The 27,980-nt window shown below is 47.2% G+C and overlaps 1 protein-coding gene and 1 long non-coding RNA gene across 3 annotated transcripts in view; one reads left to right on the forward strand and one right to left on the reverse strand.

Annotated features, from left to right (window-relative positions):
* Positions 1-1,862: 1,862 nt before the first annotated feature.
* LOC112543913 (uncharacterized) lies at positions 1,863-27,632 on the reverse strand. Its single transcript, XR_003087211.2, has 3 exons — positions 27,496-27,632; positions 24,281-24,370; positions 1,863-2,684 (listed from the first exon to the last, which is right to left on the reverse strand). It is a non-coding gene; the product is annotated as an uncharacterized LOC112543913 (long non-coding RNA).
* RAPGEF5 (Rap guanine nucleotide exchange factor 5) overlaps positions 27,566-27,980 on the forward strand; it is a 216,196-nt gene continuing 215,781 nt past the window's right edge. Inside the window, exon 1 of one of the 2 annotated variants that reach the window (XM_075922221.1) lies at positions 27,566-27,952. In XM_075922221.1, the coding sequence (XP_075778336.1) occupies positions 27,764-27,952 (189 nt within the window). In that variant the 5' untranslated portion in view covers positions 27,566-27,763. The remainder of the gene's footprint in view (positions 27,953-27,980) is intronic. The other variant, XM_075922220.1, reaches the window with a different exon arrangement.

Consider the following 27,980-nt stretch of genomic DNA (forward strand, 5'->3'; position numbering starts at 1 on the left):
GCCAAGCCACCGCTAAGTTGTCTGGAATCATGGAACCACACAGAAATGCCACACACAGCCCAGAGTCATGCCCGCATTCAGGCAGCATTTGCTCCCAATCAAGCATGGTGATGCAGAGAAGACTGATATCATGCATGGGAACCTGCCAGGAGGAGGGAGAGGAGGAGAACCTATTGGCACTCTCTCTGGCAAGCAGTGCCTGCTGCTCACACACACCTCCCTCCAACCTGTTACCTGGCGCGTGAAGGTAACGGTGTTCACTAATTGATTGCCAATTAGCCTGATTAACCTATAAGAAAATTACAAATGCGGACCCACTTCCCACATCTATCATTGGGTTTCTCTAAATTTTAATTGGTATGTGGCGCTCGAAATTACTACTGACAATTTAATAAGTTTCTACCACAGGACTATATTTTAAAAGATCAAAAAAGCAAAACAATTAGTCACAACACATAAAAATTACCACAGAGTCTACGGCGCAGAGACAATGGAAGTGTCGCTGGCAACCTGCAATCCGTCGGTCCTTTCGGGCCTAGGGAGAGGAACAGCCAGGAGTCCCACAGTGGTTGACAGCACTGAAGCTGGCGACCTCGATCCTTAGGTCCTTACAGGCCCTTGGAGAGGAATGGCCAGGAGTCCCACGAAGCAGCTGGAATTGAGTGCGATGATCGTCTTCCACAGGTCACAACTCTTCCTGTGCTTCGGGGCAGCTGGAACCGGCGATGGTTGACCTAGACTCTAGCTAACCTAACCTACTTATCCTAAATTAACCCTAACTAAACCTCGACGCGCCCAATGAACGGTCTCGACGACGGCTGACGTGCATGGACCGACGCAAACCTAACGAACAGGCACGACGACGAAAAACTAACCTATCTAAAACTAAACTACCTAATCTAAATGGATAGACCAAAACCTTCCGCTTTGTCTGTACTCTTATCTTATTCTAACTTATGCACTCAATCTTCACGGGACAATACGCATCTCGTTCTCTCTCTCTCTCTCTCACCTATGCCTAGACCTATACCTATGCCTAAGTCCGACGCCCCGACTCAACGGCAACTTTGGGCTCGGTGCAGACTTTTATAGGTACGGTTCATGCATTATGCATAGGGGTTCTTTCAAATTGGTTGGCTGACAGAGGATGCTAATTTACATAGATTTAAACTGATTGGTCCTTCAGATAAACACATTAATATATATATGAGCAACTGTTCACCCTATGAATATTCATAAATGTAACGATGTTCCACACATGAATATTCATGCACATTTGAAACAGAACAAAAACAATAAACAGAGCAACAACAATACAAGTTTAACCATTATAGTTGATGACATCTGAATAATACAAACATTGATGATATCATTGCAAGGCTAATACATAGATGTAACCTGCTCATTCATTATACATAATTCATAATTGTGCACAAACAGACCATTTTATACAAATAGCAAACAATTCTGTAACAAACCCACCCCACCCCACCAGTGGACAGGGATAGAATTTCTCTCTCCATGGGATGCTACCAGTGCCGGACCCAGTGTGTGCCGGACACAGTAGGAAGCTGAACCACTCCATTCCTGCCTGCTGCCCACAGGCTTCTGGCCTGGCTAGCACCTTCCCATGCCTGCTTGTTTCCAGGCCATGTGTGTTGAGATGCTCCAGGAAGTGTGGGTGGCGTGTGGCCCCTGTACCGCCGCCGCCTCTCAGCTGAGAGGCGGGGGAGGGGTCAGAAGGGAACGCCAGCTGGCGTGCCGGAGCCGGGCAGGCTGCATGTCAGCCGTGACGTGCGTGGCGGCTGACATCACGCCGGGAGGACGCTGGCGCAGCACATTTAAACCCGGGGAAGAGGTAGGAGAGGGGGGGCACCCGGGAGAAGGAAGACACCCAGGTAGGAGGCAGGGAGGAAGGAGGCCACCCGAGGAGAGGAGGAACCTGGGAGGGAGCACGCCCGGGCGTGGCAGCCCCTGGACAGGGAGTCGGAAACCCGGGGATGGCAGTGGGTCTAAGGAGAGACTGTGGGGTAGGAAGTAGCCCAGGGCAGGGCTTGGAGCTGGTGAGCCGGTGAGTTGCGGGTGTTAGCCCCACTGGCTGGACAGGTTCCAGCGAACCTGTCCTTAGGGCCCTGGGCTGGGGCCCATGAGAGAGGGCAGGCCCAGACCCTCCTACCACCACAGACCAGCAATAGCGAGCGAACCAAGTGCCTGGCAACAGGACAGAGCTAGCAAGGGATACTGAGGACCTACCCCAGGTGGGGAGAACACGAGTGGGGGCATCTAAACACACGTTCGACTGAGGGTGCCCTGCTCGTACACCCTCAAATAAAAATTCCTGTGTGTTCAAAAATGATGTCTTGATAAAATAGGAAGATTTAATTTGCATTAAAAACATTTGAGAGCATAGACTGGCAAGCAACACAAAAACCTCATCAGATAACTAACACAGCACATAGAACACTTTTTTTATTGCCTGAGAGAGGAATTCTGAATATGGCAAATGCCTGACTCATATTTCATTGCCTGATGGAATCTTGTTCTCTCCAATAGGAGATAGTGGAGACAGATTGTGCATTATTGCCTGGAGAAACAGTAAATAGCAGCATTTGAGCTGTGCTCTGTTCTCCAGTCTTAATTTGGTGATAATGAAGTGCTATTCTGCCCCCATTCACTCTTGATAACTGCACACAACATTTGAAGCATCCCAGTTAAGAAAAGAACTGTATTGAATGTATCCCTAACAAATAGTATAGACTGTACATTGTATTAACATGCATTGTATTCTACTGACAAATAGCAGTATTTATATACATTGCAGGTCCTTTTCAATTTTATGAGCCACCTCTTAAGACTGAGTGGTCTAAAAAGAAAGTCCTTTATAATGATTGTGTGGTGGTTTGGTTTGGCCGGGTGCCCCTACTTGTGAGTTCGGGCAGGGTCCCGGGTGACTGACCACCTTAAAGTCGTTCCCAAACTCCCATGAATTCGTAGTTCCCCGTAGGGCTAAAGTCCAATGGTCTGTTATGGTAGGTTGATTGTTGCCTGAACGTCTATGGCAAGCGCACTCCCTTTGTTTGGAAGGGGTAAAGGGGACCTAGGTCCTCCTTCTCCACCGGGCCCCAGCCTGAGGCCCTAAGGAGTAGGGATGGATAACTCTCTACCCAGCTGACACGGTGCTCCCCTGAAACTCGTCAGCCCACGGACGCCAAAACTGCCCTGCCCTGGCTGCTTCCTTCCCCCTCCACTGTCTTTATCACTCCGCTTTCTGCCTACTGTTCCTACCGGAGTCTCCGAGGCTTCTTCCTCCTCGACACTGCCGCGGTCCTCTCAGGGCGGCCATTGCTCCAGTCCGTCTCTTGGGTTGGGGCATCCCTCCGTCTTCTTGGGAGTCCCACAGTTCTCCCGCCTCTCCCCCCCTCCACGGGCCGCGGCCCTGATGTCCTGCCACGTTGGCCTCTCCCCGGCTCAGCCCACCCCCTCCCATCACCCGTGCACCCGAGCATTGTGCCTTTGGTTGGCGGCGTGGCATCTCCTCCCTCGCGTGGCCTCCTCCACCCACCGGAAAAGCGGAGGAGGCTTTGCCGGTTCTAGTGTGGGGCCCGGTGGACCAGTCACAGATGGATAAAGTTACAATGGATAGTTATATTAATCCATGGCTTTTATAATATATTATAAAGTGTTATAAAAGAGAACCTGGTTGAAGGTGAAGTTAATAGTACATTTATTTTATATAGCGTTTGTAGGTGCAGAAAGGATTAGGCTACTCATGAATTTTTGCATGGACTTGTTTGTACCAATGCAAACCTCTAATGGGCATGGATTTAAACCAGTTAAAATCTAGCAATTTACTGAAGTAAGACAAACTGGTAGAAGTGAAATGTGAAACAGTTTATATGTGCCTGGGGTATGGGTTTGCATCTCTGTCACTTAATCCATTTATTATACAAGTGCAAGTTTTACAAACACAGACCGGTCCTATGAACAAAATTAACCCAATGGAATTAGGGCTTAGAACAGGGGTTCTCACTGTTTCTTGGTGGCCTCCACCAACTTTTGCTGGAGGACACTCTGACAGTTTTTATGCACATATACATGTCCAAATCATAGACATGTATATATATTAGATTTGTTTTGCAGATTCAACAATAAAGACAACGTATACTTGCGTCTAAGCTTTACTAGACCTAAACAGAATAGAAACACAAAAAAGTTGTTTTGCACGTTCTTTCTTTATTCTTGTTATGTTTTTTGCTTTCTTGGTTGCTTGTATTTTGTTTGTTTGTTTGTTTTGTTTTAAAGACTTGCTAGTTACTAAGACTGCTGTGAAAAGTGATAGTAACATACAAATATCACTTTTCACCACAAATTTACCCAGCTGTGGCAAGCCCAGGGACAAATTAAGCCTTGGATGATGTGTGTGTAGATAGGGTTGCCAGGTGTCCAGTATTCAACCAGACTGTCCGGTTTTGGGCCCTCTGTCCGGTAAAAAAAATCAGAAAATACCATACATGTGCAATGTCCGGTATTTTCTGGTTTTCTGGCTGGGCGCCCTATGGAAGCCTAGCAGAGGCGGGGTGCGATCAGTGCTGGGAGCCTCCGGTTGCATCTGACATAGGAGTGACACCTGGGGAGGAGGAAAAGCCCTGTCCATGCTCCTGAGCACTGTTCAAGTGCGTTGTGGAGCCGTAACCGGTCTCGCTCATGTTTCGCCGGAATCGTGTGCGGGACGGGCAACATCCTGGCATCTGCATGTGCCCAGGTCAGTCCTGCTCCCTGCTGGCCAAGTCTTTCCCTCCCCGCTCTCCCCCCGGCCAGCCCAGCTCCCCTCGACCCCTCCTGACCAGCCCCGTTTCCCGCTCCCCCCTCCCGGCTAGCCCTGCTTCCTGCCAGCCACCCCCCCCCCGATCTCCCCCGGCCAGCTCTGCTGCCCCCGACCCCTCCCTGACCAGTCCTGCTTCCTGCCAGCCACTCCCCCAGTCTCCCCTGGCCAGCCCCGCTGCCCCCAACCCCTCCGTGACCAGCCCTGCTTCCTGTCCCCCCCCCCCTTCCTCCCGGCCTGTCCCACTTCCCTCCCGGCTGGTCTCTCCCCCCAATCAAGTGTGTCTGGTATTTTTTCTGAAGCTACCTAGTAACCCTATGTGTGCATACGGGAACAGCGGGGGACAGGGGCACTGAGGGAGGCAGCAAAGGCCCAGGGTACTGAGCTTGGTGGTAGTATGTGGGTCCAGAGCCTACCACCACATGGCCAGGGAATGGAGTGTGAAGCCCCATGTCTGGAGCCTACAACTCACCACCCTAGGGCTGAAGCCTGGCCCCACCAGCCCTAGGCAAGGTGGTGGTGGGGGTAGGGGGTGGCTCGGCATTCTTGGAAGGAGTGGGGCCTCTGGTATAAGAGGCAGAGCCAGGGCAGCCAGCTCTGCAAGCCACCTGGAGCATGGCATTGCCCCACCCCCCACCATCCCTCAGATCTGTGTGGAATGTGCAGTGCAGCACCCCCGTGGTGATTTAAAGGGCCCAGGGTTCTGGCTGCAGCTGCTGCAGCAGTAGCAGTGGTGGCATTCAGGAGCTGTGGACCCCTTTGAATCACTGGGTGCTGGGGAAATTACTTCCTTTGGCCCCATGTCAGTGGGCCTGGATGGGGAACTCACTGACTTCCTACTCCAGCTTTGTCCACTGCTTTACTCCCCCAGCTCATCAGTGCTCGGGGCAAGAAAATCTGCCCATGGTGGCCACCTTTGAGAAACCAGGCTTAGAGTGTAACTTTTCCTTCTCCTGGTGAGACTCCTCTCAATACACAATTATAGCACAAGACATCTATTTCTGCCTATACAGTTTGACTTTCTCAGATAAAGGCAAGTTCCCTTTTTGTTTTTTATTAGTGAAAAGTTGAGATGTGGGAATTGAGAGCCTGTAAAGAATTTCCAGCCGGAAAATGCAAGCAAAGGGTTTAGAAAACTCTTATGTCCCCCAAATTGACCACATCCTTCTGCTTAGATAAAATGACAGTAGTAAGTGCTGGAGGTTCCTCCTCACATTCTATTTTCCCTTCTTCACAGAAACAAAAGTGATTCGAGGAAACTATAGAACATTGTGGATTAACTTTTGAAACCGATAATTCAGAGATGATTTATACTTGGAGACTTAGCACCAAATATCATCAAAAGAGCTCTTTGTTTCATCACACCTGCCATCATTCAGAAAACAAAGCAGCATTGTTCTGCATTAGTAGATGTACAATTGTCCTTTATGCAGCATAATTGAAAATAAAACACATACAACATAGTATGATTCTAACAGTCAATTAATTCTCTGACAGTTCTTTTTGTAATGCTGACTCATCATGTGACAGTTATCAGGAAGTAAGGGTATGTCCACACTACAGCGCTAATTCGAACTAACTTAGTTCGAATTAGTTAATTCAAACTAAGCTAATTCGAACTAACGCATCTAGAACTAAAAACTAGTTCGAATTAGCGTTTTGCGAATTCGAACTAGCGCGTCCACATTAAGTGGACCCTGAAGCGGGGTTAAGGATGGCCGGAAGCAGTGCCGGCAGAGCATCAGAGGAGGACTTAGAGCGTGGAGCTGCTGTCTCAGGCTAGCCGAGGGCTGTGCTTAAAGGGTCCCGACCCCCACCCCGGACAGACAGTTCTCAGGGGTGCCCCGCCTGCAAAGCAGTCCTGGCTTGGAGTGCCCGGATTACCCACACTGGGCACATCACAGCACTTGGCCATCAGCCCGGCTGCACTTGCCGCAGGCGGACATCTGGGGAGAGGGGGCAATTGGGGGGCTGCAGGAGAGCTTCCACCCCCAGACTGGGACTTTTCAGCTTAGAAAAGAGGAGACGGAGGGGGGACAGGATAGAGGTCTCTAAAAGCAGGAGTTGGGTGGAGAGGGTGCATACAGAAAAGTTCTTCATTAGTTCCCATAAAGAAGGACTAGAGGACACCAAAGGAAAGGAATGGGTAGCAGGCTTCAAACTAGTAACAGAAAGTTGTTCTTCACAAAGCAAAGAGTCAACCTGTGGAACTCCTTGCTGCAGGAGGCTGTGAAGGCTAGAACTGGAACAGAGTTTAAAGGGAAGTGAGATCAAGTCATGGAGGTTGGGTCCATGGAGTGGTATTAGCCAGGGGGTAGAAGTGGTGTCCCTGCCCAAGGTTTGTGGAAGGCTGGAGAGGGATGGCACAAGACAAATGACTTGGTCACTGTCTTCGGTCCATCCCCTCCAGGGTCCCTAGGGTTGGCTGCTGTCGGCAGACAGGCTACTGGGCTAGATGGACCTTTGGTCTGACCCAGTACGGCCATTGTAAGCTCAGGGCTCAGGGTCGGGGGTCTCAGTGGACCCCCTTGATTCTCTTGCACTCCTGCTCCTGGGTGGCCAGGCTGGCAGCTATCCTGCCCAAGCCGGCCACTTTCCTGTGCCTAGTGCAGAGATCGTGGACGAGGTCCACGATGTCCGCACTAGCCCAGGCGGGTGCCCGCCTCTTGCGGTCCCGGGCAAGCTCCCGGGAGCCACCAGCCTGGTCCCGGGAAGAGGGGGTGGGCTGGGGGGCATTGGGTGGGTGGCTAGATCCGTGCCAGGTGCAGAGTCTGCTGGCTGGGTGCTGGCAGGCTTGCACCTGGCATGGGCACCGTAGCCAGCCCGTGCCCCATTAAGGGGTCCGGGGCCGGGAGGGGGGCAGACGAGTTTCCCTGGTGTTGGCCAGAGTGGCCACCAGGGAAAGCTGGGGAGGGGTAGCCTCCCACTAGTTTGAATTAAAGGGCTACACACCCCTTAATTTGAACTAGCTAGTTCGAACTAGGCTTAATCCTCGTGGAATGAGGATTACCTAGTTCGAACTAAGCGCTCTGTTAGTTCGAATTAAATTCGAACTAACGGAGTGCTAGTGTAGCGCCTATGAAAGTTAGTTCAAACTAACGTCTGTTAGTTCGAACTAACTTTGTAGTGTAGACATACCCTAAGGGATTATTATTATTTATTCCATAGAATCATAGGAGATTAGGGTTGTAAGAGAACTCAGAAGGTCATCTTTTCCATGCTCAGTTCAGGATCAACCTTAACTAAATCATTCCAGTGAGGGCTTTGTCAAGCCTCACTTTAAAAACCTCTAAGAATGGAAATTCCATCACCTTCTTAGGTAACCTATTCCAGTGCTTCACCATGCTACTAGTGAAACAGTTTTTCCTAATAGTTTCCCAACCTAAACCTCCCCCACTGCAACTTGAGACCATTGCTCTTCAATCTGTCATTTGCCACCCCTGAGAATAGCCTGGCTCCATCCTCTTGCAAACCCACCTTCTGGTAGTTAAAGGCTGCTGTCAAATCCCCCCCTCATTCTTCTCTTTTGCAATTTAAATAAGCCCATTTCCCATAACCTGTGCTCATAAATCATGTGCTCCAGGCCCCTAACCATTTCTGTTATCATCTGTTGGACTCTCTCTGGTTGGTCCACATCCTTTCTCAGGCTATCCTTTTCAAAGGTACACTGGAAAAACTCCGCTGCATCCAGGGAATGCATTTGCTCTTCTGCTTTTTTTTTGCGGAAAAGCAGATGCACTCTTTCAGAAGCTCTGTCTTTGTAGCAAAAATGTATATTTTAGTTAGTATTGGTTATAAGACTATAAGTATGATGTATAATTTTATGTATAATGACTTGCTTATAAGCAGGGCTCGCCAGCCGTGCTGTCCGGCAATCTGCCTATGCGCAGATCGCTCGAACTTGGCTCTTCTGGGTTGCAATCTACTCGCCACGGACAAGTAGATTGTATTATTTGTAAAGCCCTGCTTATAAGTTCTGTAGCTTCTATTAGTCTTTTATGATTAGATAATGTTTACTGTAAGACCTTGCTCTCCGTTAGCATTCACAAACTAAGTTAACTATTGATCTTGTCTGAAACTCAGTAGAATTGTTTGGTGTGAGTGGAGGGTGTGTGTGAGTGAAAGCCATCACAGATACCCAGGTGATCAAGAAGAATTGGAAACTTTGAAGATAACAAGGAAACATGCATTGTGTCTTGAGGCTGAATTGACTTAGCCGCATTAATGAACCCTGGAGACAGTCAGAGACCCCACCAAGAGTGAGAGACAAGGATGGGAAGCCTGACAATCACCATCACAGGATAACTCCCAAAAACACAGGTTAACACCTCCTAAAGGTGGATGATGGCAGCATAACACTACAAACCCCATAGACTCAAATGGGAATTTACATGTATAAAAAAGGAAGCTCTTGCCATGGGACTCTGAGGGTATGTGAAATGAAGCATACCAAAGTTGCAAATCAAGCACGGGATTTAAATAAATCCGTGCTTGATTAGCATATTTGTGGCTGGTCGCCATTTTAAAATGCCGGTCGCCCAATTTAAGTTGCCACGTGTAGACGTGGTAGTCCGATTTAAAACCCTTCCCTTGAATTAACTGGTACGCCTCATTGAGGAGTGTAGTCATACCCTGCCAAGTGTAGACATACTCTGAGTTCAGTCCTGCAAGCCAAGCCCCAGAGGAGTCTCAGAGGAACCCCAACTCCTCACTCAGGGTATGTCTACACTACAAAGTTAGTTCGAACTAACAGACGTTAGTTTGAACTAACTTTCATAGGTGCTACACTAGCGCTCCGTTAGTTCGAATTTAATTCGAACTAACGGAGCGCTTAGTTCGAACTAGGAAAACCTCATTTTACGAGGATTAAGCCTATTTTGAACTAGCTAGTTCGAATTAAGGGGTGTGTAGCCCCTTAATTCGAACTAGTGGGAGGCTAGCCCTTCCCAGGTTTCCCTGGTGGCCGCTCTGGCCAACACCAGGGAAACTCGTCTGCCCCCCTCCCGGCCCTGGATCCCTTAAAGGGGCACGGGCTGGCTACGGTGCCCGTGCCAGGTGCAAGCCTGCCAGCACCCAGCCAGCAGACCCTGCACCTGGCACGGATCGAGCCACCCACCCGATGCCTCCCAGCCCTCCCCCTCTTCCCGGGACCAGCCTGGCGGCTCCCGGGAGCTTGCCCAGGACCGCAAGAGGCGGGCACCCACCTGGGCTAGTGCGGACATCATGGACCTTGTCCACGATCTCCGCATTAGGCACAGGAAAGTGGCCGGCTAGGGCACGAGAGCTGCCAGCCTGGCCACCCAGGAGCAGGAGTGCAAGAGAATCAAGGGGGTCCACTGAGACCCCCGACCCTGAGCCCTGAGCTTACAATGGCTGTCCTGGGTCAGACCAAAGGTCCATCTAGCCCAGTAGCCTGTCTGCCCACAGCGGCCAACCCTAGGGACCCTGGAGGGGATGGACCAAAGACAGTGACCAAGCCATTTGTCTCGTGCCATCCCTCTCCAGCCTTCCACAAACCTTGGGCAGGGACACCACTCCTACCCCCCTGGCTAATACCACTCCATGGACCCAACCTCCATGACTTGATCTCACTTCCCTTTAAACTCTGTTCCAGTTCTAGCCTTCACAGCCTCCTGCAGCAAGGAGTTCCACAGGTTGACTCTTTACTTTGTGAAGAAGAACTTTCTGGGTATGTCTACACTACCCCGCTAGTTCAAACTAGCGGGGTAATGTAGGCATACCGCACTTGCAAATGAAGCCCGGGATTTGAATTTCCCGGGCTTCATTTGCATAAGCCGGGCGCCGCCATTTTTAAATCCCGGCTCGTTCGAACCCCGTGCCGCGCGGCTACACACGGCACGGACTAGGTAGTTCGGACTAGGCTTCCTAGTCCGAACTACCGTTACTCCTCGTGGAATGAGGCGCCCGGGTTATGCAAATGAAGCCCGGGAAATTCAAATCCCGGGCTTCATTTGCAAGAGCGGTATGCCTACATTACCCTCCTAGTTCGAACTAGGAGGGTAGTGTAGACATACCCTCTGTTACTAGTTTGAAACCTGCTACCCATTCCTTTCCTTTGGTGTCCTCTAGTCCTTCTTTATGGGAACTAATGAAGAACTTTTCTGTATGCACCCTCTCCACCCAACTCATGCTTTTAGAGACCTCTATCCTGTCCCCCCTCCGTCTCCTCTTTTCTAAGCTGAAAAGTCCCAGTCTCTTTAGCCTCTCTTCATATGGGACCTGTTCCCAACCCCTGATCATTTTAGTTGCCCTCCCCTCTCCCAGCCTCTCTCTTCCCCTCTCCCACCTCCTTTTCCCAGTCTCCCCCAGTTTTGTTCAATAAAGACTGATTCCATTTTGGAAGACACGTTATCTTTGTTTTGTACATCAGGAAGGGGGGCTAGGGAGGGGTAAGTGGAAGTAGGTGAGGGAGGAATGGGGCACGAGCCCCCGATGGGGAGGACTGAGCTGGCTCTGCGGGCTTCTGGGGGTGGAAGCTCTCCTGCAGCCCCCCAATTGCCCCCTCTCCCCAGATGGCAGCCTGCGGCAAGTGCAGCCGGGCTGATGGCCGAGTGCTGTGATGTGCCCAGTGTGGGTAGTCCGGGCACTCCAAGCCAGGACTGCTTTGCAAGCGGGGCACCCCTGAGAACTGTCTGTCCGGGGTGGAGGTTGGGACCCTTTAAGCACAGCCCTTGGCTAGCCTGAGACAGCATCTCCACGCTCTAAGTCCTCCTCTGATGCCCTGCCGGCACTGCTTCCGGCCATCCTTAAGCCCGGTTCAGGGTCCACTTAATGTGGACATGCTAGTTCGAATTAGCAAAATGCTAATTCGAACTAGTTTTTTAGTCTGGATCCGTTAGTTCGAATTAGCTTAGTTCGAATTAACGTTGTAGTGTAGACATACCCTTAGTCAGCTTGGCCTGGCCAGTAAGCCTGACTTGAGCCACCATGGACTGGTAACTATGCACTATCTGCAGGACCTGTGTGGGTGTGTGTATGTGGGTTTGTCTTTATAAAACATGCTAACTGCTTCTCTACTGTATTCTCAATAAACACAGTGTATTGCCTTTTCCCCTGAAAAAGATCCCATGTGCTTCTTATAAACATAACATCTTCCACCTTCCCCCGAGGAAGAAGGGTTCTTCCAAAAGAGGAGGCTTTTCCGAAAAGCAATTTGCGTATCTTTTTCTAATAGATCATTGTAGTGTAGATATAGCCTATAATGTGAATGGTAAACTGGTGCTTACCAGTTACAATTAACCAGAAGAGGCTGGAGCAGTCTCCCAGTTGCCATCGCTGGAGCAGCCTCCCCTCCCACCCCAAAACCCACCCCTATTTAATTATTTAACAGGTTAATTCATTAAAGGGCATTTTACAAACATAATCTTTTCTGTAATGGGGGCCCAAAACTGGATGCAGTACTCAGATGTGGCTTCATCAGTGCCAAACAGATGGGAATAATCATTTCCCTCGATCTGTTGGCAATCTCCTACTAATGCAGCCCAATATGATGTTAGCCTTCTTGGCAACAAAGGCACACTGTTGACTCATATCCAACTTTTTGTCTACTATAATCTCCAGGTTCTTTTCTACAGAACTGCCACTTAGCCAGTTGGCCCTACCCCCCAGCCTTTAGTAATGCTTGGGATTCTTCCATGGACTTTGCACTTCTCCTTGCTGAACCTCCTCAGCTTTCTTTTGTCTCAATCCTCCAATTTGTCTAGGTCAGTGTGGACCCTATCCCTACCCTCCAGCATATCTATCTCTCCCTACAGCTTAGTGTTGTCCACGAAATTGCTGAGAGTCAAACCAACCCATCATCCAGATCATTAATGAAGATGGTGAACAAAACTGGCCCAAGAACCGACTCCTGGAGCATCCCATTTGATACCGGCTGCCAACTAGACATTAAGTTATTGATCACTACCCATTGAGCCTGAAAATCTAGCCAGTTTTCAATCCATTCATCCACACCACATTTCTTTAACTTGCTCGCAAGAATACTGTGGGAGACCATATAAAAAACTTTGCTAAACTCAAGATGTATCATATCCATTGCTTTTTGCTATAGCCATAGAACCAATTACCTAGTCATAGAAGGCAGTTAGGTTGGTCAGGCATGACTTGCTCTTGGTGAATCCATGTTGACTATTCATGATCACCTTCCTCTCCTCCAAGTTTTTCAAAATGGATTCCTTGAGCTCCTGCTCCATGATTTTTTTTTTGACTGAGGTGAACTGACTGGTCTGTCATTTTCTGGATTGTCCTCCTTCCCTTTTGTGAAGATGGGCACTACATTTGCCTTTTTCCAAGGATGTGTCTCAACTACATGGTTCTGCCGACGGAGCCATGTAAATTAGTTTATTTGGCATAGTCAAACGATCAGCTGATCGTTGGCACAGTGCGGCAGCCATGTTTATTTTAATGAAGCAGGGATTATTTAAATCCCCGCTTCTTTGACTATGCCAAATAAACTAATTTATATGGCTCCATCGACAAAGCCATGTAGTCTAGACACACCCCAATAGTCCAGGACCTTCCTCGATTGCCATGAGTTTTAATGATATTGGCCAGTAGCTCTGCAATCACATCAACCAATCCTCTCTTTGTATTATTTTAGCCTGTTGGGGCTACAGTCATGGACCAGAACCCATGGTGTTAGATATTGTGCAAATGAGGAACAAAATGCACAGAACAAAATGAAAGTTTCTGCCTCAAAGAATCTTACTTTCTCACTAGCATGTCTGTGGTGTGTTTTTTATTACATGGTGTCAGGCAGAAACAATTCTGGCAAATGAAGCCACATAAATCCTTCAATTTGGACGGTAACCTGCTAAAGAACTGGAAAAAATATGATAGCAGAATTTCCAAACATTTCTGGAAGCAAGTGATACTTTGAAAGATTCAGACGCACTCTGCTACATGTTGCAGGCTCAAACACGTTATGATAATGATAGAAATCTACTGCTATGGGCCCCAATTCAGCAAAGTATGTAAGCATAATTAAGTACATCCCCATTCAGCAAATCACAATCATGTGTTCAGACCCCACCCTTTTTCACCCTTACAGTGTCGGCAGGCAGCAAAGGTTTGAACTTGATTTCTTCTCCATCCCTAGTGCATTTGCAGGTTGCACTGGCAGCTGGGGGATGAAGTTGCTCTATAAAGCCTTAGCCTCACTCACTGAAAGCAGGTGTAATGAGAATGGGAGATAGCCATTCCTCCTTTCCCCATTCCTATGATATGTGGCGACATTTAGAGAAGCAACAAGGGAAGGGAAGGTGGTGATAACTCCATTGGAATACTTATCTGATTTCTGGTGCTTGCTGAACTGAAAGAGGATTAATACAGTGATGCATAATCTCTCTCGCTCTATATATATAAAAGTTTTTTCCTGCTGGATGACAGAATGTTTCTGCTAGGCAACAGAATGATGTTGTCACGTCATGAGCATCAACAGGCTCTCTCGGCAAAGCAAAAGCAGCCAGAAAGAGGGAGACAGGTAAGCATAGCAAGCAGAGGGTGCAGTCCCCTAGCTATAATTAAAGATACAATTTAGTCATGGAGGTCATGGATTGCATGACTTTACCAGATCTCCATCACTTCTTTGACTCCAGTTGTCAGGGGTAGGGGTGTGCTCTTTTGCCCCGATCAGTGGGGCTTGGTCTGTCATTTCTCCCCTGAATGGGACTCCAGCTGTAATTTTTCACTCCAGCCACTTGTACTTCTCCCTTCTTCTCCCCTGCTATTTTTAGTAAAAGTCACAAACATGTCATGGCTCCTGTGAAGTTTTGATTATTGCCTGCAACCTATCCATGACTTTTACCAAAAGTAATCATGAGAATATCTTATCCTTAATTATAACTGAGTGAAACTTCACTATCAGTGTGATGGGGCGGCCCTGCCCTGCACTCAAGCTCAGGGCAACCACTTGGCACTGGGGGCAGAGAGGGCCCCACCCACACAGCCCTACTGGGCATGCTCCCAGGGGAGCCAAGGTACAAAAGGCTGCAGGCCTGCTCAGGAGGGGCAGACCGCGGCCAGAGCTGGAGCTAGCACCCAACCACTCGAGCCGCAGACCGGACCACCAGAGAGGGAGTTGCCAGGCCCAAGCCGGGCTCGACCCCAACGACGGAGCCGCCGGCTGACCCCCCGTGACCCAGGCACCGGACTGGCCAACCCCGACGCTGACTGGGGAAACGCCGCTAACGCCACCCGCCTCACGCCAGCAGGTGGGACCGCGACAGGCTGGGGGCAGGGGGTAGGAAGCGACCCAGGGCAGGGAGCTGGAGAAGCCCCTGAGGGCTCAGCGCATTGCAGGGAGGAACCCCCGCCGAGCCAGTGGGAGCCACCCGCTGCTGATAGGGCCCTGGGTCGGGGCCCGGTGGAGAGGGAGGGCCTGGGCCCCCCCTCCTGCCCTGAACCCCGGCGAGTGGGGGTTCGGCTAAAGGACTAGGCTGCAGAGCCTGGGTACTAAGGACTAGGCCAGTGAGCCGTATTTCCCCTAATAAAGGGGCATTGCACTTTCGGACTAGGACCAAGTGGTCTGAATTATGCCCCGGATGGGGGTGGCAACCCCAAATAGAGGGGAGCCCCCCGACAATCAGCCATTTGAAGTTTTACTGTACGAGGTGTGAAATATTCATTGAAACCTGGGACTTAAGTTTCACTAAAACCAACATAACCCTCCAGAAGGTATTTGTGAGCCTAGCAGTCTTTCATTACAGATCCAAGGAGGCTCATCTAACTGCAATCTCAATTGCAGCAATGACTGCAGGACACAAACTGCTGCGTACCGTTCTTGATTGGAGAACTGGTTATGGATTCAATTACTATTTGGGATGTCAACGAGTAGTTGACTAGATAACTAACTGATTGGTCTAGGCTGATTGGTTAATCTTGTTGACTACTCACATTTCCCCCCCACACCCCCACTTCTTGCTACCTCTGTTGCAGAGATAGAGGGAGGGGGGAATCCCAACATCTTAGCCCCCCTCCTGTCTCCCTCCCTCTCTCTCTCAAACACACACGCAGAAACCTGTCTCTACGTTCAACAGCAGGTGCATTCTACCTGGTTTGCTCCGTGTCCTGGAGCAGATCAGCACAGCATGCAGGCTGTCCAAAAGGTTATGAAAAGGGATATGCACATGTCTGCAGGGCAGACAGAGGAGTTCCAAACAAAGAGCAGAGTGGACTTGAGGAATTATAGGCCATTTCCGGAAGCCAGTCACAATGATGCAAAAAATTCAAGTGTCCACAGTGGCCCCCAGAGCTGTATCAGCACAGCAAGCTTTACATTTCTCATTGAGATGGTTTACCTATAGCATAGCAACTGCAGAATTAGTGCTCACTGAGGCCTGGTCTACACTAGACCAGGCAGGTCGGCTTAAAGTACACAACTCCAGTTATACAAAACGCACAGCTGATTTTGGCTTACCTTAAGCTGAGCCACCACAGGGTCTACATTGTGGGAAGCCAATGGGAGCACATGTTCTCATTGGCTTCCCTTACTCCTCACAGAATAAGGAGTACAGGATGCCAGTGGGGGCTGCCCTCAGCATTAGATTTGGGGGTCTGCACTAAACCTGCTAAATCAAATGCTAAAAGATTGACCTCTGAAGGGTTGATCTTCTCTGTAGTGTAGACATGATCTTTGCCTCGGTAGCTACAATGCTGGGAGCTGATATACTGGGCTGAAATTTCCCAGTGTAGATTTGGCCTGGGGTGCAGAACTAAATATAACTCATATCTTTTAAAGAACTTTAATTTCTAAATGTTGTCTTCTTGCTTAGATTTTGGTCAGAAATCATTAATATGCTGAACCATATGCTAAAGGAGTAATTTATTCTTTCCCTCCTATTTTGCTTACTGGCAGGGAACATGAACTGTGATCCTGAATGTTCTGGCTTTGCCCAGCGAGTGTGACTGATGGCTAGATGGGGAGTTTTAATAGGTTGGCTGCATAAACAGATCACCTTCTCTATGCTTCCAGACTAATGGTATGATTTATGCCAGCACAACAGAGGAAAAGGACAAATAGGGGTGGGAGAGAAAGGTTTGGTTCTGGCCATAACGTACAAATTCTTAGTAAGATGCTATTGCTCCAATCTACTGGCTATTATTTTTCTGTGATGGGGCTAAATGAATGCGCTGTTTGTATAATTTATTCATGTGCATTATTGATATCTGGGACAAGGAATGTGAAACTCCTGTATCATACAAATGCAGCTGACAGACTTAACTTTGGTTGAAGTTATTCACTTTTTTGAATAACCAGTAGTGACTGTAATGGACATACTGCCATGTACAATGTTTGTACAGCGCTTGTGAAATCGAGGGAATGTTTACTAAAAATAATACACATCTTAACACATGGATGTGTATTACGGTGCATTCTCTGAGAGGCGATTCAATGGAGTGCATAGAACAAGAAAAGTAAAGAAAACTCCTGCAATTGGATAGCTCCTGCCTCTGCTCGGCTGGTCCATCCATCGGAGTTGTACTGTGGTTGTTTTGGGTCTCCTGTAGTGGCTGACTAGCAGCTGTGACGCTTACTGTCCTAGGGGGACTTGCCCCTGGAAAGGAAGATGGGGGCAGCCCCACCTGTGTCATAACTGACTCGCTGCTTCCCAGAATAAGGGGGTCAGAGTAAGGTGATCAGGGGATTGCTTAATCAACATCTGAGCTGTATCAAAGGGCTGAGAGAGCAGTGTGAGTCTGTGAACAGTTTTTCACAGAAGCATTGAGCCAGGATCAGCAGGAGCCTGGGTACTCCAAGGGAACCTAGCCAGGGTTCCAGTGCCCAATACTGGAGCAGAGAAGGATGCAAGGATTTCACCTTGGCAGGAGCTAACAATGGTAATCTGGAGGAACCAATCTGGGGACCTCATGCTTCTATCTCAGAGCCAGAATGACTCTCAAATGTCTGAAAATTGAACATTTCTGGAGACCACTAAATAAACCATCTGGGTGCCACATGAAACATTTATCATAGGGGTAGCCATGTTAGTCTGGAACTGCAAAAGCAACAAGGAGTCCTGTGGCACCTTCTAGACTAACAGACGTATTGGAGAATAAGCTTTCATGGGCAAAGACCCACTTCATCAGATGCATGTAGTGGAAATTCCTGAGGCAGGTGTAAATATGCATGCCAGAATAAGGCTAGAGATAACAAGGTTAATTCAGTCAGGGAGAGTGAGGCCTACTGATCTGGAGGTGTGAACACCAAGAGAGGAGAAACTGCTTTTGTAATTGACCAGCCATTCACAGTCTTTGTTTAATCCTAAACTGATGGTGTCAAATTTGCAGATGAACTGTATCTCAGCAGTTTCTCTTTGAAGTCTGGTCTTGAAGTTTTTTTGCTGCAGGATGGCTACCTTTAAATCTACTGCTGTGTGTCCAGGGAGATTGAAGTGTTCTCCTACAGGTTTTTGTATATTGCCATTCCTAATATCTAATTTGTGTCCATTTATTCTTTTGCGTAGGGACTGTCCAGTTTGGCCGATGTATATAGCAGAGGGGCATTGCTGGCACATGATGGCATATATTACATTGGTAGATGTGCAGGTGAATGAACCAGTGATGGTGTGGCTGATCTGGTTAGGTCCTGTGATGGTGTCATTGGTGTCAGATATGTAGGCAGAGTTGGCACCGAGATTTGATGCATGGATTGGTTCCTGAGTTAGAATTACTGTGGTGCGATGTATAGTTGGTGAGAATTTGCTTCAGGTTGGCGGGTTGTCTGTGGGCGAGGACTGGCTTGCCTCCCAAGGCCTGTGAAAGTGAGGGATCATTGTTCAGGATAGGTTGTAGATCACTGATGATGCATTGGAGAGGTTTTAGCTGAAGACTGTAGGTGATGGCCAATGGTGTTCTGTTGGTTTCTTTCTTGGGCTTGACTTGTAGTAGGAGGCTTCTGGGTACATGTCTTGTTCTGTTAATCTGTTTCCTCACTTCCTTGAGTGGGTATAGTAGTTTCAAGAATGCTTGGTGAAGATCTTGTAGGTGTTGGTCTCTGAGGGGTTGGAGCAAATACGGTTGTACCTTAATACTTGACTGTAGACAATGAATCGTGTAGTGTGTCTGGGATGGAAGTTGGAGGCATGAAGATAGGCATAGCGGTCAGTAGGTTTTTGGTATAGGGTGGTGTTTATGTGACTGTCACTTATTTGCACCGTGGTGTCCAGGAAGAGGATCTCTTGTGTAGACTGGTCCAGTCTGAGGTTGATGGGGTGGAAGCCGCATATTTATACCTGCCTCTGGAAATTTCCACTACATGCATCTGAAGTGAGTCTTTGCCCACGAAAGCTTATGCTCCAATACATCTGTTAGTTTATAAGGTGCCACAGGGCTCCTTGTCGTGAAGCATTTAGTATTTTTAGCATGCTAATTTGAAGGAGAGCTATCTTGCAAAATCCTAATCATAATAAATTGATAGGATGAAAGATTTAGTAAATCTAGGAGATGTGCCCTGTTCTGACTTGCCAGAGCATTCCAGAGAAGGGAGAGCGTTAGCCCCTATGGTCCTTTACAAGAAGTTTTTCCTGGTTTGTTTCCCTGGCCATTCCATAAACACTTCTGAAGCTGTAGAGACCTAAGCTCCTTCCAGTTCAGGCCACTGAGTGAGTTCTGATACCTACAGACTTAGGTGGGCTGCAACTGAATGGGAGTCTTGTGGATCTAGTGCAGGGGTGGGCAAGAGGCTGTCAGCAGGCTGAATCCAGCCCGCCTAGCTCTTTTATCTAGCCCTCATGGCAGTTTCTGTCCCTGCCCCCTAATGCACTTCCTGGGAGCAGGGGACATGTGAGCCTTTTCATCAACTTCTATTTAAAGGGCTTTCACCTTCCCTGCAGCTGCCGTTGCCTGGCAGCCATGGGGAAGGCGCAAGCCCTTTAAATAGAAGCAGTTGAAAGGGCTCCCAGATCCCAGCCCCAATGAAAGCACATTGCCTGGGAGCCAGGGATGCACAAGCCCTTCCAATTGTTTATAATTAATGGGTTCGCATCTTCCCTATGGCTGCTTAGACGCGAACCCTTTAAATAGCAGGAGTTGAAAAGGCTTGTAGCTCCTGCCCCCCACTAATGTGTTGCCTGGGAGCTGCAGGGGAGATGTGAGCCCTTTCAACTCCTGCTATTTAAAGGTCCTACCCCTTCTGCCCGAGGCCCCGCCCCTTCCAGGGTTGCCCGCGACCACTTCAAAATTTTTTGAAGTGCTCCCCTTTCAAAATGTGTTGCCCTCCCATTCAAAAATTATTGCCCACCCCTGAGGTAGTGCCTTAAAATGGGACTTAAGATGCCTAAATCTGGAGAGTTGGCAACAAAGAACCTTTGTGGACATGGGCCAGAGTAACTTCTTTCAAAACTCTCTTCCATTCCCTCTTAAAGACTAGTCCTATAGTTCTTATATGGACAAAACATACAGTAAAGTCTTGGAAGTACTGCTGGATTAGGACCTTAAGACTTGTCTACATATAATTTTTGTCTTGATAAATTATGTTGGCTAGTGAATTGGTTGATTAAACTAGTGTAGATATACCAGTAAAAAGGTGCTTATGTCAGCAGTTATACTAGTACAAGCACCCGTGTACTGGTTTATCTGTGTCTACACAAGGGGTTATACTGATTTAACTACATTGGTAGAAAACCACATCCCTGGCTGAAACAGTTAAACTGATACAGATTTTGTGTAAATAAGAACTTAGTCTTTCTTTAGAAATGATTAGAAATTATTTATCATAATTTTTTAAAACAATGAGCAGTCCAGTGACACTTTACAGTAACAAATACATTATATCATGAGCGTTCATAGGTAAAGTACACTTCATCAGTGTAGTAGATTTTAACTTCCTTTCCAGTATGAGCCTCAGGTTTGCTACTCAATAGCTGCAGCATTCCTATTCAGCAGGAAGTAACCAAGCTTAACTGCCCGAAGAAAGTCTTGTTAAACATTTTTTTTAGAAATAAGATTTCTGTGAGATGGATTACCATATTTTAGCGTATATATCCCACACCTAAATATACCCCGCACCCGAATATACCCCACAGTTTTTCTGAATTGAGTAAAAAAAAATCTTGTATACCCCGCACACTAGTATAACCCACAGGGTATACAAGACTTTTCTTTCAAACTATGCCAGGGTATATTAGATAATTTACGGTGCCTGGGGAAGGGGCCGAGGAGGGGCGGGGATTAGCCAGTCTAAACACCCCGGTTCCTGCAGGCACTCACCTCCCTGGTTCCTGTGCAGCTGCCAGCCTCCAGCCTCTGGGTGGGGGAGCACTCATCCCCGTGGTTCCTGTGGCTGCGCAGGAACCAGGGGGTGAGCACTCTCCCACCCGGAGACTGGCAGCTGAGCAGGAACTCACCAGGTGAGTAAAAACAATTGTATACTCCACACCTGAGTAAACCACAGGAGGGGAGGGGATTTGCGGGGTTTGTAAAAACGCATATAACCTGCGGCTTATATGCACTAAAATACAGTAATAGTTAAAATCCTAATGTTTATGGCAATACATTCAGGCTACGTCTACACTGGCCCCTTTTCCGGAAGGGGCATGTAAATTTCACGAGTCGTCGTAGGGAAATCCGCGGGGGATTTAAATATCCCCCGCGGCATTTAAATAAAAATGTCCGCCGCTTTTTTCCGGCTTTTAAAAAAGCCGGAAAAGAGCGTCTAGACTGGCCCCGATCCTCCGGAAAAAGTGCCCTTTTCCGGAGGCTCTTATTCTTACTTTGAATAAGTGCACTTTTTCCGGAGGATCCAGGCCAGTCTTTTTTAAAAGCCGGAAAAAAGCGGCGGACATTTTTATTTAAATGCCGCGGGGGATATTTAAATCCCCCGCGGATTTCCCTACGACGACTCGTGAAATTTACATGCCCCTTCTGGAAAAGGGGCCAGTGTAGACGTAGCCTCACATTATTCACGTGATTTCTCCCCCACCCCCGGTCTCTCAGGGTGCATCTACACTGCTATCCTTAGCTCGAAATAAGATATACAATTTGAGCTACGCAAATTGTGTAGCTTTAAATGCAGAGCTGCAGCAGGGGTAGGTCCTGGACCCAGCACAACCTGGGACTGAGCCATGCTGCTGGCCAGCCTGCTAAAAAATTTACTGGGGGAAGGGGGAGAAATGCGTGTAATCTATAGTATTAGCCTATAAGCTTTTGCTTATTGGTTAATCAACTACACTATTACTTCTCTATACCTAACTGAGATTTTCAAAGGCACAAATGGCCCTTGCAATCTTTTAAATAAATGTACATATGAAATGTCACATGAAACATTCAAGAAACCCAAACAAAACCCTCCATTCCCATTGTATTTTTGGATTTTTTATTACAGCTATCATGACAGTTACTGATTCCAGGATTTTTTTTAAATTCAAGGCTACTAATGATTTGTCATTGTAAAATTTGCATGTAGTTAAAAAAAACACAATGAACTAACATCACTGAGGATCATAACCGCTTCAGAGTGTAATCCTGGAATGTAAGGGAATGAACAATAGTACAATGACAAAATTGTTTGGATAAGAGAGGGCCAGACAGTCAGTGAGAGCTATAAGAGTTTTAATTTCCCTGAGGGGTCATAAGGACATACTCTTCCTAGGGTGTTAAAATGACAAATATAACTGAAGAGTTGCCAGGTCCATTAGCTATGGCAATTCCTGGATATCACAGCATATGCATTGTTCCTCTTATTTTGGTACGGTTATGTTGTGTCCAAAGCAATTCATATGACTTTTAAATGTATTTAGATTAGTTTTGCCCCTTTCAGTATGACAGATCCAGTGATTCTTAAAAATTACCAAATGACAGTATTAGCTGCAAAATAATTTGCAGCTATTAAAATTCCAAATTCTTATGTGAAAGAGCAATAATTCAGATTCCAATAATACTAATAGAAACTCACTAACCCACTAGTGTACTTTGGGATGTCTTAGTCTGAAATGTTAAAGAACTAATAGCACAGAGCGTTTTCTGGTCCCACTCATGATGGGCGGGAGGCAATCTGGCCAGTCATTTGCTGCTTAGTTCAGATGGTGTGACAAAGAAGTATGAAGAGAGAGAACATATTTGCAATTATTTCAAAGGCATATGAGACAATAAGATAACTTGAAACTATAAAGATGAAACAAAATGTGTGAATAACCCCAACTCAATTAGGATGGATGGCATTTTATAACCTCATTTTCAGCTTAGTCCCTAAGGGATATTTTCTGTATATATTACAAATCCACAATTCTCTCTAGGCAGTGCTGTGACTAGATAATTTTCAAAAGCACAACAAATAAAATAATTTAAAAAAATGGAATCCCACCCAATGATCAGATGAGGAAAAAGTGGCCATCTCAAAAGACTTAGAACAACAGTCATAGAGGCCATGTCTCCACTGGCTGTGCTGGAGATCACTCTTCTGGCATTTGATTTAGCTGGCCTAGTAAGGACCCGCTAAATTGAATGCTGAGGCTGCCCCTAGTTGGTGCTGGTACTCCTACTCCTCATGAGAAGTAAGGGAAGCAGCTAGAAGCATTTACTCCCATCAACCTCCCACTGTGGAGACAGCACCAAGCTTCGTTTGAGGTACAGGCCAGCCTCACTATAAGTCCAAGATACATTGGAAAAACTTGGACTTATAGTGAAACAACTTAAAGCGGGGAATTTTTTTCCCCATGTCTGACTTCCATTTGCACAAATTGGGGTGGGTTTTTTTTTGCATGACTTAAGAGGGGGGAATGGGAGGACTTATAATGCATCAGTTCCTGCAAGCGTCAACAACTTTAGTGCGGAATGGATATGTACCAGGGCGACTTATAGCAGGGATGCCCTGTATATTGACTCTCGTGACATTATTTAGATACCTGGACTTGCATCCTTTAAGCAACCTGCTGGGTCTAGTATAGACAGGGACAGAGAACATTGTGGTTTTGTTTCAGTGTTAAGACATATATATTGAGGCTGTGTCTAGACTGGCATGGTTTTCCAGAAATGCTTTTAACGGAACAGAGAGTCTAGATTGGCACGGACGCTTTTCCGCAAAAGCACTTCTTGCAGAAAAGCGTCCGTGCCAATCTAAACACGCTTTTCCGCAGAAAAGCCCCGATTGCCATTTTCACGATCGGGGCTTTTTTGCTCAAAACAAATCTGAACTGTCTATACTGGCCCTTTTGCGCAAAAGGGACTTTTGCCTGAACGGGAGCAGAATAGTATTTCCGCAAGAAGCACTGATTCCTTACAGTAGGAAGTCAGTGCTTTTGCGGAAATTCAAGTGGCCAGTGTAGACAGCTGGCAAGTTTTTCCAGAAAAGCAGCTGATTTTTCCAGGAAAAACTGGCCAGTCTAGACAAAGCCTGAGATTTTCAAAGCAAACCCTTGACTTTCATGGAAGACGTATTGCTAACCCCCTCCTCCCCCACACACCCTACCGGACGTCTTTTAAAGTCTTAGTAATAAAGGATACAAAAAGGCATTGGCACGGTTTTGAGGCTAGAAGATGAAGTCTCAGGGGTCAGATGACCTCATTCAAAGAATTCCGGAGATGACAGAAGACCTGAGGAAAGATAGAGGCAGTTGATAAGAGAGCTTAAAGTGGAGTAACAGTTAACTTTTGAAAAAATGGTATCTCCAGGCTACTATTCTCCTTTGGGCCCAGGACCAGGAGTCTTGTAGTATAGTGCAGGGCACCTCTTTCTCAGACAACCAAAAATGCGTTCTGGGAAGAAGACCAGCATATGATCTGTCAGTTCCCTCATAAGAAAGACTATACTACACTGCCACACTTCTAAGTTTTATAGTTATACCGATCTAATTGACAACATAGACAGTAGCACCATGTCAATAAGAGGACTTCTCCTGTTGGCATAGCTATTGCCTTTCATTGAGGAGGAGTACCTATGTGACTGGAAGACGCTCTGCTGTCGGCATAGGTAGTGTCTTCGCTAACCACTACAGACAAACCCGAGTAAATGGCAAGAAGAGAATTACTTCATTGCCTGACTTCTCCAGATCAGGGAGAATGAGATGGAGCTCTGGTCCAGGAGGCATGCCTGGGAGAATGAAAGGGATATGGTAGTGCAGACTTTGTGTTCTTGAAAGTCTTCCTTTATTTTGAGAGGATTTACTGTCAGGGTTGGCAGAGCTGGGTGCAAGCTATTTAAGGGGCATCTAGGAGAAGCTGGCTTAGGGACATCAGCTGTTATAGGCATGTTCAGTGGCTCCCCATATCCCAATGACTATTTCTGTTACTGAAACCTCTGTACAATAATTCTTCATTTTTATTGAAATGAATGCCAAAGAGATAAGTTAATTAAAAATTTATTGATTATCCTAACAGCATTAGAAAGCCAGAACATTTTAAGTCTCAAATGAATGTTTATTATGCTTTGTCAGGAAGAGTCTAATTCAAGATAATTGTGTTTTGCAATTTTTCTAATTACATAACTAATTAAATACACTTGGTCATGAAGCATCTTGGACTATATTATGGCATTTCTTTTGATTGCGATAAAGAGTTAAAGAAAACAAACACAATTCAAAATGGCCAAAACCTCTAATACTCCCTGATTCTAAATATGCAAAACTGCAGTTGACTTTAATGGGGTCAAAACCTCATTTTGTGCAGCTTTCAAGAATATGGGAGCTGGCCATTAGAGGACAGGACAATACATATACTGATCCTTTACAGGGATGTGAACTAAGGTTCCATATTCCTTAGGTAAGGCACAATATTCCCTCTTAATTCCCATTGCAAAGTTAGAGATGGAGAAGACCTATTTGGTCATCCAGATCCAGTCCATCACCCTGCCAGTGCAGTATTATTTTCCAATGTATATTTTCCAATCACTATTTTCCATTAGTTTGTCTGCCTAGTTTTAAATGTTCCAAGAAACACTTTACTTAGGAGATGCTTCACATATTCAAATGTTCCTGTTGACATTTTTTTCTGAGCTTTGACCTACATTTACCTTTTCTTAATTTAACCTTGTTCCTTCTAGTTATTGCTCTGATTGTATTATTATTCAAATGACCACAATGCACTTTGAAAAGTGTAAATGAATTATTTAATGTAACACACAGAAGTATAACTGGAAGTAATAGCAGTAACTACAATAGTTGTAATTATAGTAATGCCTGAATACTTGGACAGAGCACACTATTACCCAGAATAAAAACAAGAGATCCACAATCCTTTTGAGCGTAGTTCACACTGATATGCGGAGAGGTGGATCTATGGTAATCCTGCAGCAGATAGTCCCAGCATCAGTCCCTAACAGTGACGGGCACTAAGAATGCAGCAGGAGGGTAGGACAGAGTACACTTCTGAAGAAAACAATAGAACACACAAGCCAGCACACTTTTATTCCTCAGATCTGTTTGTTTGTTGTAGGGCAGCATTGCCTGAAACAAACTGGAAGCTGGTATATAAGCAGCGCCATGTTATCTCACTTTGCACTCTATCTAGACAAAAAGGATAAAGGGCATGAGAAAGCAATTGAGCAATTCTTTTCCCACTTCTGTCAGTGATAAGTGCTTCAATTTCTTGGACCCTGACTCTTTTACAGGATACAAGTCAATGATTTACTCACATAAGGGAAATTTTACTCATGTTTGTAAAACATGGATAATACCTCCCCCTCCAAGGTTCTATGAGGCTTAATTCATTAATGTTTCCTAAGTGTGAGATTTGGGGATTGAAAACCACTGTAGTAGAGCAAAATACTCAGACCTCATTTCATTTGGATTCCTTACTTCCTAAAGCCCTGTCTGTACTAGGATTATATTGCTAAACTTTCCTACCATTATCACCAAGTTTCAGCTCCATGAGTGGGTGTAATAGGGATGAGAGAGCACAAAGACTTGGAGCTCCTGCCAGAGTTTTAAGCATCCAAGCCTGCTCAAATGAAGAGGATGTGACTAGACCTGTATGAAAAATTGATTTTTCAGTTTGGTAACCAAATTTTTTTTTAAAAGGTATTTGTTAGGTTGACATAAAATGAAAATGCCTCAGAGGTAGCCTTGTTAGTCTGTAACTTTAAAAACAACCAGTAGTCCTGTGGCACCTTAGAGACCAAGACAAAACATAGAGAGAATAATGAGCTTTTTTACCCACAAAAGCTCATGGAGTCTCTCTATTATGTTTTCAGTCTCTAAGGTGTCACAGAACTGCTCGTTTTTAAAATTAAAATGTTTAACCAACACAAAATGTTACAAAAAGAATTGCATTGGGGGCCAACCAAAATGGTTTGATTTACCTGACACAAAACGTGTGTTTAGTTTTCAAGGCCGTTGAGGGGTTTTGGTTTTTTTTTTTTTAGCTGTTTCCATAAAAAGGAAGTCACATTCGAGAGCAAAAGTCATTTGGAAAGGGAACGCCATCAAGTGTCATTTTGAGAAGGTCGCCACAGACCATCGAGGCTCTGCTTTACTATGACGTTTTCTTCTTCGCATGGAAGCTACAACTTGGTCAACCTCCAGCTGCATTTTTCAGTGTGTGTGTGCGGGCGCGGGAGGGTTGTGTCTGAAAACTTTTTGCCCAGCTCTTCTCCCGGGGCTACCGCTGGCCCCCTGACGCCGCTAGCATTGCCCCCAGCGGCACTGTAGCCGCGCTGGGAGGTGGGCGGATGCTAGAAGCCGAGCAGTTAACAGCACTTTATTACTCCCCGCCCTACCACTCACCTGCGCTCGATCACCGCCGCAGCCACTGGGCGGGCAGGGAGCCGCGTCCCCAGGGGAGGCGCAGGGCGAGAGGGAAAAGGTGGAGAGAGCCTGGCGGCGCGAGCATTTCCTGCACCTGCGGGATGACTCAGCGGGCCCCCGGTCCCCAGCCCCGCGCGCAGCGCAGAGGTGCGCGCCGCCGCTGCCGCCAGCGGGCAGGGCAGCGCCCGGAGCCGTGAGTGGCAGCGGGGCGCGCGCGGCGAGCCAGCCGGGGCCGCTGCGCTGCGGGATGGCCGTGGGCTCCGGCAGGATGCAGCCCCCCTGCGAGAGCGCGGAGCCCGCCCTGAGCCTCAGGCCGAGCGCCAGGCAGCACCGCGAGCCGCCGCCAGGGCAGCTGCGGCAGAAGCTGAGGGAGCTGCCGGCCCGCCTGCGGAGCGGGCTCACGCTGCGGAGGAAAGACCCCGCCGCCGGGGGCCGGGTGAGTGACCCTCTGGCCCGGCCCTTCC

This window comes from Pelodiscus sinensis, chromosome 2 (genome assembly GCF_049634645.1).
Source record: "Pelodiscus sinensis isolate JC-2024 chromosome 2, ASM4963464v1, whole genome shotgun sequence".
Lineage (NCBI taxonomy): Eukaryota > Metazoa > Chordata > Testudines > Trionychidae > Pelodiscus > Pelodiscus sinensis.